The following is an 18,875-nucleotide window of genomic DNA, read 5'->3' on the forward strand; positions in this document are numbered from 1 at the left end:
GGTTTATGGCAATGAAAGACCATCTGATATGAAGAATATCTAGAGACTAGAATTCAGATTCATACCATAATCACGGCACATACAGTTAAAGTCAAACATTTACATACACCTTGCAGAATCTGCAAAATGTAAATTATTTTACCAAAATAAGAGGAATCATACAAAATGCATATAGTCCACAAGAGAAAATAATAGTTGAATTTTTAAAAATGACCCCGTTCAAAAGTTTACATGCACTTGATTCTTAATACTGTACTGTTACCTGAATGATCCACAGCTGTTTTTTTAGTGATAGTTGTTAATGAGTTTCTTGTTTGTCTTGAACAGTTTTTTGGTTTTTCAGAATTTTTGTGTATTTGAACTCTTTCCAACAATAGCTATGATTTTGAAATGCATCTTTGTACACTGAGGACAACCTAGGGACTCATATGCAACTATTACAAAAGGTTAAAGCGTTCACTGATGCTTCAGAAGCAAACACAATGCATTAAAAGCCGGGTGGTGAAAACTTTTTGAATTTAAAGATCAGAGTAAATTTTATTTTGTCTTGGCAAAATAAGAAAAATTTATACATCCTTATTCCGTTCAAAAGTTTACACCCCTAGCTCTTAATGCATTGATTTTTTTTCTTCTGGAACATCAGTGAGCATTTGAACTTTCTGTAATCATTGCATATGAGTCTCTCAGTTGATCTCAGTGTGAAAAGATGGATCTCAAAATCATAGTTTCATTGTTGGAAGGGGTTCAAATAAAGGAAAATGCTGAAAAACCAAAGAATCTGTAGGACCTGAAGGATTTTTCTGAAGAACAGCGGGGACTTATGAAAAACTACCACAAAACAAAACAAAAAACAAACAGCTGTGGATCATTCTGGTAACAACATAGTATTAAGAATCAAGTGTATGTAAAATTTTGAACAAGGTCATTTTTATACATTTTTTATGTATCTATTATTTTCTCTTGTAGAAAATATGTCTTTTAAAAATTGTCTTTTATGTGAAATATTGTATTCTGGTCAGTACTAATTTAAAAAATAACATGCATTTGGTATGAATATATGCTATTTTGGTAAAATAATTAACATTTTGCAGAGACTGCAAGGTCTATGTAAGCTTTTGACTTAAACTGTAGGAATCCGTAAGCACACTATTCTGATTGTATGTCGACCAAAGTTGTTCTTTTTTCAAGCAATTTTATTTTGGCACTAGCTATATTATAATTTGAGAGTGAATAATTATGTACAGCATCATGCCTTGTTTGTAGCTGCACCTAGAAAAACCATAACTGATTGGTTGATTTGCAATGCCTCTATCGGTGGCATCCCACAAGTCTAAATATAAGCAGCTACTGACATATCAGTGGCCAAACTTTGTTGTTATTTTTGTCTGCTGCTGTGTAATTATGAAGGCTTTTAGCTTAAACAATCAATTGCCAAGTTGTTTCTTAGTTTCTTGGGCATTCGTGTTGAAAATTAGTACTTTTAAGTTCTGCAAGGATGAATTTCAGATTTTCAGGATACAAACGACAAAACCATTTCCTGAGATTTTGTTCCTTATCATGCTCAAAACCATAACATGCAATTAGATGAAAGGAACACTGAGAAATCATCCATGTGATTTGGAGAGGTTTCAAAAAAGGGCCTTTTCTTTACCCTTTCATGTGTACCTCATCTTTGTATCTGCAAAATGCAACAACAAAATTACTTTCATTTTAAGATTTGATTGTCCTGAGCCATTTAAGAATGAGTGCTGTTTAAAAAAAATGCATTTTTGTACCTCATGTCTGCCTTTTTCTGTCTCTTCTCATCCTATTTATCCAGAAACACAGATGGTCAGTTCCCACTCAAGTAGTTCAAGGACAGAGGTCACACAGATAGAAAATGTGTGTATTAACAATACACATGAACATGGTACAGCAACACAGAAAAGCCGCATGGACCAGCAAATGTCCACAGCATTGCATGGTATGTCACAAGCGAGAGATTGCCATTACAATCATTTGTAATTGACAGTCAGTGTGTTGATTTGAAGTTCTTGCTGCCAAGTTCCTGCTGTGTTGTTGTCAACTGATTTAGCTCTAGATAAAGCAGAATATGTTCTCAGGTATTTTCCGTATCAAACATTCTTTTGCAGAAATGTTTTTATTACATTACATCTTTGGATCATTGCAATGAAAGACCATCTGATATGAATTCAGATTCATACCATAATCACTGCAACTGAGAGAAAAACAGTAGAATCTGAAAATGTAAATAATTTTAACAAAATAAAAGAAATCATACAAAATGCATGTTATTTTTTTTTTGCTGTCCTGACTCCTGAGTAAGATGTTTCTCATGAAAGATGTTTACATATAGTCCACAAGACAAAAAAAAGCTGAAATTATTAAAATAACCCCCTTCAAAAGTTGTAAATTGTGTGTGTGTGTGTGTGTGTGTGTGTGTGTGTGTGTGTGTGTGTGTGTGTGTGTGTGTGTGTGTGTGTGTGTGTGTGTGTGTGTGTGTGTGTGTGTGTGTGTGTGTGTGTGTGTGTGTACCTGGTATTCATCACGTTGTGGGGACCAAATGTCCCCACAAGGATAGGAATACCAGTAGATTTTGACCTTGTGGGGACATTTCTTAGGTCCCCATGAGGAAACAGGCTTATAAATCATGCACAATGAGTTTTTTTGAGTAAGTAAAAGTATGCACAATCTCCTGTGAGGGCTAGGTTTAGGTGTAGGGTAGGTGTAGGGTGATAGAAAGTACGGTTTGTACAGTATAAAAACCATTACGCCTATGGAAAGTCCCCATAAAACATGTAAACCCAACATGTGTGTGTGTGTGTGTGTGTGTGTGTGTGTGTGTGTGTGTGTGTGTGGTTACCTGGATGATCTACGACTGTTTTTTTGTTTTGTGATGGTTGTTCATGAGTCCCTTGTTAGTTCTGAACAGTTCAACTATGCACTCTTCTTCATAAAATCCTCCAGGTCCTGCACATTCTTCAGTTTTCCAGCATCTTTTGCATATTTGAACCCTTTCCAACATTGACTGTATGATTTTGACGTCCATCTTTGAGATACTCAAACACACCTATTAAAAAAGGTTAAAACATTCACTGGTGCTCCAGAAAGAGCTGGGGCTGAAAACTTTTGAACAGGATAAAGATGTCCAAATTTTTCTTATATTGTTGAAATATAATTTTTTTTCCATTAAGTACTGCCTGTCGGAAGCAACAGAAGATACTTGCATGTTTCCCTGAGGGCAAATTAAGTACAATTTACCTTGATCTTCAAATTCAAAAAGTTTTCACCCCCCGGCTCTAAATTCATTGTTTTTCCTTCTGGAGCATCAGTGAATGTTTGAACCTTTTTAATAATTGTCCTCAGTGTGAAAAGATACTTTCCACTGCTGGAAATGGTTCAAATATACAAAAGATGCTGGACAACTGAAGAATCTGCAGGACCTGGAGGATTTTTCTGAAGAACAGTGCTCAGTTTAACATCACAAAACATAAAACAAAAAATGTCGTAGATCATCCAGGTAACCACACACAGTATTAAGATCCAAGGGTTCCCAAACTTTTGAAGGGGGTTATTTTAATAATTTCAGGCATTTTTTTTTGTTTTGTGGACTATATGTAAAGGTATTTTATGTAAAATATCTTACTCAGGACAGTAGTAAATAAAAAATAACATGCATTTTGTATGATCTCTGCTATTTTGTTAAAATTGTTCACATTTTCACAGATTCTGCAAGGAGTTCCCAAACTTCCGCGTACCACTGTATGTGATTTGAAGTTGTCATTTTTTCTATATTATAATGTATGCATAGCTTTTATACAACGTTTTTTCCCCCTTTTTAGTTTTTTTGGTCATACATTTTGAAAATAATGCCAGTTGACAGTGTGTTGATTTGATGAGACTGTGATTATTACCCATCATAAAAGAGTTTTTAAAAGCCTCAGGAATCTTTTGCAGGTGTTTAGAGTTAATTAGTTGATTCAGATGATTAGGTTAATAGCTCGTTTAGAGAACCTTTTCATAATATGCTATTTTTTTGAGATAGGAATTTTGGGTTTTCATGAGCTGTTTGCCAAAATCATCAATATTAAAACAATAAAAGGCTTGAACTACTTCAGTTGTGTGTAATGAATCTAAAATATATGAAAGTCTAATGTTTATCAGTACATTACAGAAAATAATGAACTATCACAATATGCAAATTTTTTTTTAAAAGGACCTGTACATGTTGAACTCACCTAGAAGGTTGGCCTTTTTGATGAAGAAACCCTTGTGTGACTGTCTCAGGAGAACATGTAACAGATTAACAGCTTTAAGCCACATAGTTCAAGCCTACAGCTGCTCTCACTTGTCAAAATAAAGGAAACGGGGATAAAAGTGCCTTTACCGCATACAATGTTAGAGATACAGACAGTCAGAGGGAGTGTGTCCATCTGTAGGGCATGTTCTGGCAGTTCTCAGAACTGGTCTTTTTTCAGTCTCTGTGGAGAGGGGCGGCAATCCTCTTCGGTATTTGGCAGAGCGAAGCCTGTACTTAACATGTTTGCCATAGCTTTAGGCTGTGGGATGTGTTTCTTTTTGCTTCACATCATTTTTTCAAAACTCATGTTTGATATGCAACATCTATTTTTTTTTTTTCAAACTAGTGGGGCTTATTCTTTCCTCTGTTGAAAATGACAACAAGGGTTGGACATTGTGCATGTTTATCAGATTTGGAAATGTAGCCAGCTTCAGCTTATGGTCTTGATTAGCTGTTGCTGGCTAACGTAGATTCAGCTTGTTCATTTCCCATAACAGCAATAACACTGTATATCATAATAAATCATGATGTTAGTGTTATGCATTTCTTTTTCATTTTGATAGGGTGTGTAGATTTTTGTCAGCATTTTTGGTGAAGACAATATATTGCTTGCCGATCTACATTTTTTTTCTCACTAACAATGTTTGTGACCCTGGACCACAAAACCAGTCTTGAGTTGCATGGGTATATTTGTAGCAATAGCCATAAATATATTGTGTGGGTCAAAATTATCCGTTTTTCTTTTATGCCAAAATTCATTAGGATATTAAGTAAAGATCATGTTCCATGACGATATTTTGTAAATTTCCTTCCACAAATATATCAAAACTAATTTTTGATTAGTAATCTGCATTGCTACAAACTTTTTTTGAACAATTTTAAAGATGTTTTTTTAAATATTTAGATTTTTTGCACCCTCACATTCCAGATTTTCAAATAGTGGTATCTTGCCAAATATTGCTCTATCCTAACAAACCAAAACATTGACGGAAAGCTTATTTTTCAGCTTTCGGATGATGTATAAATCTCAATTTCAAATAATCGACCATTATGAATGGTTTTGTGGTCCAGGGTCACATTTATGTAGACTTGAAAATACCTTACCACTATTTATATCTGGAATAATATTTGATTTAAAATGTAAACAGTTTGGCTCCACTTTAATGATATAAAATAATTGATTGCCTGCATTTATTTTTTTCTATTAGGCAGTCAGAGCACCCTGAAGTCCATCATGAAGAAAGACGGTCATCAGGGACCTAACGGCACAAAAAAGAACTTGCAGTTTGTTGGTGTAAATGGAGGGTAGGTTCTCTTTCACAATATTAGGGGAAAAAAGACCTTTATTATGGAAGAAGTATTTAACAATTTTTAACTTCTTTATCAAATAACCTGGAATATTGGTTTGAATATTTGAGTTTAAGTTGTTAGTTGTAGTTTAGCTTAAGCTGCATTGTAATCTAAAATTATAGTCAAACCAAAAATTATTCAGACACAAGATATCATATTTGACTACTAGTTTTACATTTTTGACTATTTTTATGTAAGTGAGGATAGCAAAATAAAGCAAATTTACCCAAAAATTCTTCATACAGTGGACTAGCAGTAAAACTGATAAAAATTGGGACCAAAAATGTGATTTGACACTTTGACCTGACCATATTTTGTTACATACCTTTCTATCAGATTTCTGACATTATCAAGATGAATTTGATCTCTTGAGTTTTCGTCATATTTTATTACCATTTTTCAAACTATAGCGAATAAACTGTGATAATGTGAGAAATTTTAAAGGTGTCTGAAGAAATTTTAGTTTGACTATAATTTGTGATTATCAAGATGAATTTGTTCTGACACAGTTTAACTCTGAGTTCTTTTCATGTTTTATTACCATTTTCTAAAATTTAGAGAATAAACTGATAATGTGAGAAACCTAAAAGGTGTCTGAATAAATTTTGGTTTGACTGTATATTATTAATAGACTGTGTATTAATTTCTACTGCACTAGCTAACTGTTTTGAAACAAAATGATGACAATTAGCTATTTTAACTTGCCTGTGTTGCCATGAAGAACTAAAATATACAGTTTAGCAGTCATTTTACCACTGTTTAACAATCACAATCAAGTTTTCTGGAGCATCATGTAAATATACAGTGATTTAACTATGTGCATATCTGTGCTTTCTGTGTCCAGCTATGAGTCAACATCGAGTGATGACTCCAGCTCAGAGGAAAGTAGCTCCTCTGGGTCAGAAGATGAAGAGGAGGACAAAGACAAGATGGTGAATGCGAGAGAGAGGAGGAAAGAAGAATTTAGAAATAATCAAGCAGTGGATGAAGACAGAGACACTGAAGATTTAGGCCAAGACAAAAGGCAGAGGCAAGTATTGCCAGTAACTGGTGATTTCATAGTTTAGTGTTACACCATTTATGACTGTAGACCAATTCAAGAGTCTCTTGCATCAGAAAGAGAATTTGAGGTATTTTGGATGTTATGTCTGCATTTTTTTTTAAAGATGAAAGTAGACAGTTTGGAGGCACGAATGAAACCTCAGATCTGTATTATCGTATCAGTTAAGAATCCTGCATACCAAGCTTGACATGAGTTATGAGGATGAGTACTAAAATACTACCCTTCATAATCTCAAAGAAGTCCTCTTTCCACCTGGAAGCAATATTATTTCATATCTGGATAGTATCTGGATATTCTTTAGCTACACTTTGCATTTCAGTGTGTGTCCAGTGGAATCAATTAGATCTGAACAGACACGCAAAATGGAAAATGCATTACATTTTTAACCATTTACTAATTTAAAAAATGTATTAATTCATTTAAAAACAAAAGAAATAGTCTGGACTATTACATTTCCCTACTTCACACATGTTCTAACAGTAAAAGATGCAAATGGAAATTAGAAGTGAAGGGGAGAAAAATGGTTTGAAGCATTAAATCTAAAGTAAACTAGGAGATGTGAGTGAGGATTTGAGGAGAGAAATAAGAGACTCGTAGTGTACTCCAGCAAAATAATTCAATACATTAAGTTGCATAAACAGATCACAAGACCGCAGTGTCTGTTGTCTTTTTCACATTGTGAAAGCCAAGAAGCCGCATGTCTAAGACGAAAAGAGCTTTAGCCACAGATATTCTTTAAATAAAGATACCAAGCTGATTTTTTTACTAATGAGTGAAATAGAGCATGACGGAAAACTTACTCAGTCCTTGAGTTGTGGATGATAAATACTTTTTTTTTACACAACCGCTATATCACAGATTACCTACTTGCTTGCAGAAAATGTCAGTACATTAGCATTTACATCTTTGGCAAATGTGGTCAGAGTCAAGAATCCCCTGACCACCTCCAAGTCTGATTTCCTTTAAAAAAAAACACATTTATATGCAGGGTTCTTTGTCTGACACTGGTTAGAACTCAAAAGTGTCATTCGTTAATGTTTTTTGTTGTTGTTGTTGTTTGTCCCAGGTATGAGTTGAATGAGAAGATGCTTTCTGCATGCAACATGCTGAAATCCCACCTCAACGACCCCAAGGCTTTATCTAGTAAAGATTTGGTAAGTTTAAGATTTGTGTAAACCCTCAGTGCACAAAAATAACATCTGTAATTCCAGATTAGTAAAATCCTCTCTTTTCTTAACTCTTTTGACGGTTTTCCTTAGTCAGCAATCTCGTCAAACAAACAAGCGATTCAAAGCAAATTAGAGTTTTAGATGTTTCTTCAAGCTCTGCTTCACCGCGCCTGAAACAGGAAGGATATTGGCTCCTTTGTGGTTAACGTGGTGTAAAAGAATGTTGGATCAACATTTATTTCTGCTGACCCCCGAACAGAGGGTCTGCGACGCGCCTAGCTGTGCGCTGACTGGGCTACTGCTAAGTCTTGGGTTAAGTCAAAGCTGTATTTGTCCTGAATTTCAGAAAAGCTGCATTTGATAAATAAAAGCAATTTAGACCAGTTAGATCCTGGATGTTTCTCTTTGTTTTGCTTCTGTTCACTAATTATACATTTTTACTTTGATTATGAGGTTCCTTCCGTGGTATAGGCTGGAACTGTTATGACACAACTAGCACAATCCATGTCATGAAGATTGTTCATATTTATCATTTTGTGTCATTCCAGAGGCCATATGTGAACACGGTGCAGCACGAGTGGTTCCGAGTGTCCAGTCAGAAGACGGCCGTTACGGAGATGGTGGAGGACTACCTTAATGCTTTCAGAGACATCTCTCCTGCCCTGCTGCAACACATCGTAAACTTGGCTGATGGCAACGGCAACACCGCCCTCCATTACAGTGTGTCCCATTCCAACTTCCACATTGTGAAGAAGCTGCTGGATGCTGGTAAGCATTTGACTCGCATTTAACATTCCTCATTTTTAAAGCCACTTATAACCAGGTTTTTAGTGGTGATTGACAAGTGTGAAGGCGGCATGTTGATGTTGCTGGGGATGCGTTAGCATAAATAAATAGTCATGTTATCACATGTGATCAGATCACAAAACACTTTGAGCCTATTTAGTATATGGGCTATTCTACAGAATTAGTGCAAACTGCTATCCCACAACCAAAAAACACATTTAAAAAGCACTAAAGTATTCAAATCATAATGTTTACTTAGATCCTTCTATTAGCTATTAAAACCCACAATAATATTTAAAACATCTGTAAGCTTAATATATATAAAATCATCATTTATCTGGTACTTTCAATTGGGAGGTGGCTGTCCCATACCCTAACCCCTTAATTTCAACTTATGAAAATGATATTGAAATAAATTTAGCTTTTAAATTTAGTTTTTAAAAATATCTTTTTGATTTTGAAAAAAAAAAAGTGAAGTTTTTTCTCCCCATATTTTCTTTGTAAATTATAAAACTTTAGATAAAAAAAAAATTGTGTCCTGCATTGTCATGTCTCTACTGAAACAGTGTATGTTTTAGTCCATAGTCCATTTATGATCAGGAAATATCTGTGTGTCTCTCTCTCATAGCTATATGGTGAGTAGATATGATCATTTTGAGGCACATGTGTTCAAAAGTCTGAAAATCTATGTGTAACTTTAAGGAATGTCACTACCAATCACCCTTTTCTGCAATTAAGCACACTTTTTGGGTGTTTTTCCATAACATTTGGTTTCTATATTTGTACAAAAGTGCTGATTAACATATTTGTGCTAGGTTCAAAAGTATCTAAAATTGTCACTGCTGAAACAGTCATGACCGAAACATGTCATCATTGTTTCGGTAGTGACAAAAGGGAACACATAAACCTTTATTTGGGAGAAATAAACAAAATTTTAGCATGGTTACGCAAATTTTTAGTTTTAGTATGTTTTAGTAGTGTTTTAGTATGCGAGTTAAAATTCAGTAATGTGATGTGGTTGCTACCAAAACAAAATACTGAAAATGTGCAGTTATAACCAAAAACATGGGATGTTATGTCAAAAATGAAGTATACTGAATTATCAATTATAGATGGTTGATGGTTCAATGTATATTCAAACTAATGAATCCTTAACTTTGAAATCAGTATGATCAACTTTTTGCCTTTTACAAAGAAAAACTGGATTCAAAATACAACAAATCTCATAAATTACAATATTGTTAAAAATGTAATTGTTATTGATTAACCTCTGACATTTTTTTAATAAAACAGCAAAAAAATGTATATATACAATGTAGATGTAAGCAAAATCTTAATAGGTCAATATAACCCTTCTTATTAAATAATATCTTACTGTGTTTTGGTAGTGACAAATTTAGGGAGAGGACAAATATTCCAAAACTTTCTAAAAAAAAAAACTTTCCCTTTCTGAGAACTAACTGCACAGTTACTAAAAATGCGTACTTTGGATATTAAAAAATTCACATACATACAAAATAAATAAAAAATTCAAAACTTTCCAACTCTGACTTTGAACCAATTCTGTATTCTGTTGAATGGCTCATATAAGCTAATAGCTAATCATCCAGTGCATCCAGAATCATTCAGTTTCCCACTGTTTCCCCTCCAAAAAGCACTAAAGACCTCTGTGAATACCACATGATGAGGTGCCTTGACTCCTGAAAATAAAAGCCCATTATCCCAATGCCTTTGTGCTCCTCTACTATTTGACTCTTTTGGTGCGGCCCCCATTGTCTCAATTGTCCGCTGCCATTCTCAGACCCTCTAGCCATTTTTGCCTCATTGCCAGTCAGTGAATACCTGCTTTGGTCCTTCTCTTTTTCCACAACCCATGACTCTCAGTCTGAATAGCCTGCATGTCCCCTCTCCTAAGTTCAAACAACAGACGGCCTCCCTCCAAATGCATTTACTACAAGGGTGGGCTCAATGGTCTTTCTGATTGCCTTGTTCTCTCTGCTTCATCACAGATGTCTGCAATGTCAATCAGCAGAATAAGGCGGGCTATACTCCCATCATGCTAGCAGCGCTCGCCGCCGTGGAGGCCCCGAAAGACATGAGGGTGGTTGAAGAGCTGTTTAGCAAAGGAGATGTCAATGCAAAAGCCAGCCAGGTTAGTATAATTCCACTCTTGTACTTGAGCATTGTTTAAAAAAAAAACAGGTGTCAAACACAGCCCTGCAGAGTTCAGATTCAATCCTAATTAAACACACCTGATCCAGATAATCAAGTTGTTCAGGCTTATTTGGAAGCTACGTGGTTTGCGTGTTATGCTGCCTTCATGTGACATGGGAAAGATGATGCTTTCCACTTGTGAAGTGGAAATTACCAGTGTGTCGTGTTCAGGTGCTTTTGTTGTCGTAGTGAAGAGAAACATGGCGGACTCGGAATTTGTCCTCACATGCTACTTGGGTAAAACGGTTATAAACTCCCTAATGCATCTGCTACAGGACGAGCTAGCATCTTCTCTTAATGGTATTTTTAAAGACAACACTACGTTTAAATAGCGACGTTATTAAAATTCTTTATGCCCCAGCATTATGGGGGCTACAAACTAACCAACTAACTAACCAACTAAACAGCAGAGAACTTTTAACATCATGCAATGCTTACCATTCAGTTTAGTTTCATTGCTATCTGCCATGTTGAAAGGTCAAAGTTTATCCCATCTCGGCAGCTCGGGTATCATAAAAAATTTTGAGCTTTCCAGTGGAAATTACAACGTGAGTGGGTGTTCATGTGCAATTTCGATGTCAGATTTTGGTATTTACCATAATTACGATAGCACACGAAGGCAGCATTAGAGCAAGGTTGGAAATAACTCTGCAGGACTGCGGCAGTCCAGTTTGACAACCCTGCTCTAAACTTTTTTTTGTTTTTGAGTCCCTTGTTTGTCCTGAACAGTTAAACTTCCCGCTGTTCTTCAGAAAAATCCTTCAGGTCCTACAAATTCTTTGGTTTTCCAGCATTTTTGTGTATTTGAACCCTTTTAAACAATGACTATGATTTTTAGATCCATATTTTCACAACTGAGGACAACTGAGGGACTCATATACAACTATTACAGAAGGTTCAAACACAATGCATTAAGAGTTTGGGGTGAAAACTTTTGAACATGCATGAATTTGAAGATCAGGGTAAATGTAACTTATTTTGTATTCAGGGAAACATTTAAGTATCTTCTGTAGCTTCTGAAGGGCAGTGCTAAATAAAAATATCTATATATTTAGGCAAAATAAGAAGAATACACACATCTTCATTCTATTCAAAAGTTTACACCCCTGGCTCTTAATGCATTTCTTATTTATTTGTTCTTTTGTATTTTTTTTCCTTTTTGCTTGTAATGCTTGATACTGGTGACAAGAATTATGACATTTCTATGATACCAAAAATTATATCATAAAGACCTTATTTAAAGCAAAAATAACTATATATTTACTGTTACCATGAAATATAATTATTCTTACCATGAGAAGATTTTGGTCAAAATGCCCACCCTTAGTAATACCTGACAATAGCCTATGGTCCATTTCATTAACATTAGTTAAATTAGGTATCATGAACTCAGAATTAAAATACTCAAAAAATAAATTTAAATTAAAAAAAGATAAATAGGTTAATTTGTACTTGCACTACCATTCTTAAGTTGGGTTCAGTAAAAGTTTTTAACGTTCACAAAATAAGTCTTTTATGCTTACCAAGGCTGTATTTACTGTAAAAGCATTGCAGCTGTGAAATATATTTTAAAATATCTGTTTTGTGTCTATTTTACTATATTTTTAAATGTAATTTATTTCTCTGAAAGCAACGCTGAATTTTCAGCATCATTACTCCAGTCTTTAGGATCACATGATCCTTCAGAAATCATTCTAATATGCTGATTTTTTTTTCTAGGATTTTTTGAAAACGTTTTATAAATGTGTTTACTGTCAATTTTGATAAATGTAATTAGTTCTTTCTGAGTAATAAAAAAAATATTTCACTTAAAACATTAGTTAATGTATTATGGAAAAACAATAGGCAATAGGCAAACAGTATTACTTTACTATTTACTATAAATTAGCCATGGCCTTTCACCAGGTAGTCCCTTACTCTGTAAGTCTCTAACCTGATCTCACTGACTCTGTGAATCCAGGCTGGTCAGACAGGGCTGATGCTGGCAGTCAGTCATGGCAGAATGGACATGGTGAGGGCTCTGCTCGTCTGCGGTGCAAACGTCAACATCCAGGATGATGAGGGCTCAACCGCACTTATGTGCGCTAGCGAACACGGCCACGTTGAGATAGTCAAGCTGCTGCTGGCTCAGCCGGGCTGCGACGCCACACTCAGCGATAATGTGAGTGAACAAAGTCTCAAGTAATGTGTGGATACTGCTTTTGTTATCAAAAAGCAAGTAAGGCTAATGGGGTGTTTGCCATCTGTCTGTTTTCTTGTTCCTAGGATGAGAGCAATGCCCTGTCTATTGCTCTGGAAGCAGGTCATAAGGACATAGCAGTGTTGCTGTATGCCCATATGAACTTCTCCAAAGCTCAATCACCAGTAAGTGATCGCATTTAGAGTTTAGCCTCTGACAGTGGCTATTTTGCAAGTGACTCACGCTTGGCTCTGTTTACGGTTAATCATACCTTTTATGTCTGTCATCTGTTCACAGGGTACGCCTCGACTTGGGAGGAAGACTTCACCCAGTCCTACAAGGAAAGGCCATGTTTGATTAGAGCGCTTCTACCCCACCCTGCCTGAGCTGCTATTTTTTCAGGTTCTGCCATGCCTACCATTTTCATCAGCTAGAAACCAAATCTACAGCTAAGAGACTGAAAACTTACTTCAAACCTCAACTAATGGATAGTAGGCAGTTAAACTGAGCACTTTGCAAACTTCTTCTCTGTTATGTCTTTCTCCTTGGCTTTTAGATTAGAATACAGATGGACTTGCTAGCTACGAGTCAGTCCCTTAAAGACCTCAACTGTGTACTCACCCTGAATGTATTCAAAGAGTATTCTTCTGCCTGAAATCACCAGCGTAATGTCAGAGCCAGACGTCAACTGGAAAGTGGCTATGGAGTTGCCTTCAGAATATTGTTATTCTCGTATAAATGTTGAATTCTATAATATATGGATATATCTTTGTATTCCTCCCTTTTTTCCGCTCTCTTTTTAAAAATAATCAATAATTTATAATTCCAAGAAGTGGCCAATGTTGCCTGACAATGAGCTTTATATTTGAACCATGTATATGCTGCCCAACTTTCAGCCTTTGGGGTTTTATATCTTTTCTCTGCTATCAAATCCCTAGCAGAGATGTCCAGTAGGTATTAGAGGTTGAAACACAGACTTATAATATCACAAATATATTTCTAGATTTGGATTTGGTCCTTACTTTTATACTTGCCATTTTATCTATTTAAAAATCACAGTATTTAGGACATTTCAGATTTACTTTGTAACATGAAGTTATATATTTACCAATTAAAAGTTTTTATTGGAAATAATTGTACTTTGATTGTATATAATGTATGTTTGCTATATGTGGATGCAATAGCTTTGACCGGCCTTTATGTAATAAACTTATGTCGTAGGTCTAACATGTGGCTTTTTATGTAGTCACAAATAAAATAACAGATAACTACCAACTGTAGCCTATAACTTGATAATAAAGTACTAAAATGACTCTTCTGAAACTCTTCTTTCAGTAGGCCTTTTTCTTATAGGTGAACAGTACAATGTCTCCCTCTACAGGAATCGACAGCTAATGCACATTTCTAACATATTTAGACATGCTGGCATGAACTCTTTTCTTATTATAGACATAAGAAAAAAATAGGAAATATTCGGTTGTAAATGTAATTGTATACATTAAAGCAATGCATTTTGAAATCTTAATTCACATCTTAATTTCTTTATTTTAATAAATTAATTTTGCTCATAATTTAGCTCTATTTTGTTGTAGTCCTTGCAGGTGAGTTTTTGCAGGCCTGAAATGTGATGAGCAGTTTTTCAGCTTTATTTAAGAGGCCTTAAGTTATAGACACTGCAAGGATAGTTACAAATATCATCAATTTATGGCCCGTTAGCCCCCTGTTGGTTGACACTATGACTGCATCATTATGCTGCAAAAAAGCGTCTTTCCCCACTATTCGTCATTGAGAATAAGATATGTAATTTGAGGATTTGTTCTAGCAACATCCATTGCAGCAAAGTACCTTACATATTTATATTTTTATATGAAATTAGTTACTTTTTTAATACAGAAAAAAGTACAGTTAAACCACAGAAAGCATTTTATTTATTCCAGTCAATTTAATGTCTAGACTCGACTGTTCGAGGGATCATACAAAATGCATGTTATTTTTTATGTAGTACTTACCTGAATAAGATATTTCACATAACATATGTTTACATATAGTCCACAAGAGAAAATAATTGAATTTATAAAAATTCAAAAGTTTACATCCCCTTGATTCTTAATACTGTGTTGTTACCTGAATAATACACAGCTGTTTTTTTTTGTTTGTTTTTTTTTTAGTGATAGTTGTTCATGAGTCCATTGTTTGTCCTGAACAGTTAAACTACCTGCTGTTCTTCAGAAAAATCCTTCAGGTCCCACAAATTCTTTGGTTTTTCAGCATTTTTGTGTATTTGAACCCTTTCCAACAATGACTGTATGATTTTGAGATTCATCTTTTCACACTGAGGACAACCGAGGGCCTCATATGCAACTATTACACAAGGTTCAAACACTCACTGGTGCTCCAGAAAGAGAAACAATGCATTACGAGCCAGGGGGTGAAAACTTTTTTTTGAGCCACTCCTTTGTTGTCTTGGCCGTGTGTTTTGGGTCATACCCATCCACGACCCATTTTCAATGCGGTGCAGTAAGCTTATTCATCTCACTTTTTGGTTTGAAAGGGCTTTTACATTTGCATAAAATCGAATTTTTTTTTTTAATTAAAAGCAAACAAGCAAGCCCTACCCAGATTTAAAAAGTAACGCGAAAGTAATGTAACGCATTACTTTCCATAAAAAGTATCTAGTTTTTAGGGAGTAACGCTATATTGTAATGCATTACTTTTAAGAGTAACTTTCCCCAACACTGTTTCTAACTAATGTTGTCCTTGTTTTATAAGCAAATAATCACGTTATGAAACATGGAATTTATAAATTTCTTTTGTTTCGTTACTTTGATACCTAAATGCTAACACACTGGCTGGAGCCCATTTCTTACACCATCTTATTACAAAATGAAGGCCTAAACACCCTTTATAACGCCGTCCTCTAATTTTTTGTTTCGTATGATCCATGATTTCACGAGACACTTTGGCGCTCACTTGTTCACTGGGAAGAAAGTGAACATCAGCTCCCACGCGCGCTGGAAAGCACAGGTTGCTCGCGCCAAATATGAGCCTATTGTATCAATCCTCAGAACCTTGTGTCTCTCTCTCTCCTCCTTTATAAACGCTTTATAATCCGCTGGCGTCACATATTCTAAGCAGAAGAAACGAGCCTCCATCGTCACCTGTCGGCATGAGTGAAGAAGAGCAGAGTAACGGGTCGCTATCTGTCAGGAAACCGTCCCGCATGCCCAAGTGCTCGCGTTGCAGGAACCACGGCTTCGTGTCGCCGCTGAAGGGCCACAAACGCTTCTGCAACTGGAGGGACTGCCAGTGTCAAAAATGCAGACTGATCGCTGAACGACAGCGGGTCATGGCAGCCCAGGTACACGCTAGCCATCCAACATCGACAGGATGCGAGTCTTTTATTTTAGATTTTATTTTTTAACGTTCATTGTACTCTAAATTTCTCTGTTTGTGTTTATATAGTTGTTTATAAACTTAAATGTAAAGCTACTCTAATTTTCACCAATGGTTTTGTATTCATTGTTACTTAAAGAATACTACCGCATGTTAGCCGTTTAAACTCGAGTTTACAAATAATTGGATTGTTTGCTACAACAATAATGATAAATTGTTTACATTTCGTAGTAACGTTTTGTAGCTACATTGTTGAACAGTGTAGGGTTTTTCTTTTCAGCTAGCTGCAGTTTGGCGCCTTAGCGAGTTTTTTTTTTTTTTTTTTTTTTCACAAATGAAACGACGAGAAGAACAACCATTTTGTTTTCTTTAATTGTAATCAAATTATATTTCAAATGCCTCCTGATGCTTTTATTGCGTAGAGAGTGAACTTGTCCCGGCTGGCTCGGGCGGTTTCAGGCCTTGAGTTGACTTTTTGTCGTGTTAGGTGGCGTTACGGAGGCAGCAGGCCCAGGAGGAAGAGCTGGGCATTTGCAGTCCGGTTAACCTGTCCGGTTCTGACACTCTGGTGAAAAACGAGGCCGCCGGTGATAATGTGTTTACTATCATCTCAGGACCGCCATCACCAACCACCAGCAGCGCTACCGCCTCTCCTACCAACCTAGGTGAGGAAACCTGGTTAATTTGATAATGCTTTAAAATAATGCTGGCCACAAGAGATATATCTCAGTATTTCATATGGTTTCGAGTCAAAAAGTCCAGTTACACAAATGTGCGTTTTCTCTAGAAGTGGTTCTTTGCAATATGTTGGGTTCAAACATGTAAACTTGAATTCAAATTCTTTAAAGGATAGTTTATTCAAAAACTGAAATTTTGTCATTAATTGCTCATCCTCATGTCGTTCCAAACCATTCTTCATTCTTCAGAACACAAATTAAGGTATTATTGATGAAATCCGAGAACTTTCTGACCCTCCATAGACAGCAAATGTCCTACCACGGTCAAAACTTAGAAATATAGTAAGGACAACTTTAAAATGGTCTACACTGTTTTGTGGATGTTCTTGGTACCTTTATGTCACAGGTTCCTCAAAAGTATTTTAATTTGTGTTCTGAAGATGAACAAAGGACTTATGGGTTTGGAGCAACATTAGGGTGAGTAAATACTGAGAGAATTTCATTTATGGGTGAACTATCTCTTTAAGCAGAAATTTCCGACATCTTTATATAGAGTATTTGTAATAGCTGTTGGGTAACAAGTGAGGTCAGTAAAATCACATGCGTTTTGATACGTTTTGGCAAGAGTCAACTTTGTCAGATTGGGGCAAGTTGTCACAGGTTACAGCTGTTTCAAAAGTTCACATACACCTGTAAAAAATGTTAATTATTTTAACAAAACAATAGGGAAATGTCAGTATATTTAAACTAGTATTAAACATATATTAAACTAGGTCATTTGTATGAATTCTAAATTTAGTCTAATGGGCTTTGTAAAAACTATAAAGTGAAATTGCTTTTTTAAGGACACTACCAAAAAATAGCATGTAGTTTTTTTTAATGACACCTCTTATTTTGTTAAAATTATTAACATTTTAGAGATTCCTCAAAGTGTATGTAAACTTTTGACCACCGCTGTATGTTGTAATTTTATGCAACTTAATTAATTTAATTGTTCATTTATAAAATATTTGCTGAAACCTTTTTTTAAATATTGCTTTTTCTCCTTATGTTATTTAATGAGTTTGATAACTGTTTTACTGAAAATCTGAAAAGCCATTAAAATAGCCTGTAAGATGGCTTTTATCTACTTTAGAATATGGTATATTACAAAGATATTACTGACTTCATTACAGCAGGTTACCATTTATTGTGACAACGTGCCCCTACAACGCCAAATGAACAGTGTATTTTTTTGATAAATGGTCAAAAATGACCCTGAGAAATTTTAACTAAAGCAAAAATGTGAAAGCTAGACCTTCCCTAATCTCACAAAAGCACTACTTTGTGTGTGTGTGTGTGTGTGTGTGTGTGTGTGTGTGTGTGTGTGTGTGTGTGTGTGTGTGTGTGTGTGTGTGTGTGTGTGTGTGTGTGTGTGTGTTTGATATACATTTCATTAAATTACACTACAAAAAGTTTTTGGACAGATTGGTCAGGTTTTTTTTTAAAGAAAATTAGCGAATTAGAATATTAGAATGGTTTTTGAAGGATCATGTGACTGAAGACTGGAGTAATGATGCAAAAAATTTGCATCTGATCACAGGAATAAATTACATTTTAAAATATATTCAAATAGAAAGCAGTTATTTAAAATAGTAAAAATATTTCACAATATTATGGTTTTTGCTGTATTTTGGATCAAATAAAGAAGAGACTTGCTGTTCAGAAACTTTTGACTGGTATATTATCATAAAAATCTTAAAAA

General features: G+C 35.3%; 2 protein-coding genes across 6 annotated transcripts in view; both read left to right on the forward strand.

The window, feature by feature from the left end:
• Positions 1-14,374, forward strand: part of kank1a (KN motif and ankyrin repeat domains 1a) — a 69,788-nt gene extending 55,414 nt beyond the window's left edge. For 4 of the 5 annotated variants that reach the window (XM_073841136.1, XM_073841134.1, XM_073841135.1 and 1 more), the window contains 9 exons: positions 1,820-1,963; positions 5,509-5,605; positions 6,495-6,680; positions 7,780-7,867; positions 8,431-8,650; positions 10,678-10,820; positions 12,843-13,043; positions 13,148-13,246; positions 13,359-14,374. In XM_073841136.1, coding sequence (XP_073697237.1) covers positions 1,820-1,963; positions 5,509-5,605; positions 6,495-6,680; positions 7,780-7,867; positions 8,431-8,650; positions 10,678-10,820; positions 12,843-13,043; positions 13,148-13,246; positions 13,359-13,418 — 1,238 coding nt within the window. In that variant the 3' untranslated portion in view covers positions 13,419-14,374. The remainder of the gene's footprint in view (positions 1-1,819; positions 1,964-5,508; positions 5,606-6,494; positions 6,681-7,779; positions 7,868-8,430; positions 8,651-10,677; positions 10,821-12,842; positions 13,044-13,147; positions 13,247-13,358) is intronic. The other variant, XM_073841137.1, reaches the window with a different exon arrangement.
• A 1,853-nt stretch (positions 14,375-16,227) lies between these two features.
• Positions 16,228-18,875, forward strand: part of dmrt1 (doublesex and mab-3 related transcription factor 1) — a 33,620-nt gene continuing 30,972 nt past the window's right edge. The window contains exons 1-2 of the mRNA XM_073841139.1: positions 16,228-16,419; positions 16,942-17,119. Of these exons, the coding sequence (XP_073697240.1) occupies positions 16,228-16,419; positions 16,942-17,119 (370 nt within the window). The remainder of the gene's footprint in view (positions 16,420-16,941; positions 17,120-18,875) is intronic.

The sequence above is a fragment of the Garra rufa genome, chromosome 5 (genome assembly GCF_049309525.1).
Source record: "Garra rufa chromosome 5, GarRuf1.0, whole genome shotgun sequence".
Lineage (NCBI taxonomy): Eukaryota > Metazoa > Chordata > Actinopteri > Cypriniformes > Cyprinidae > Garra > Garra rufa.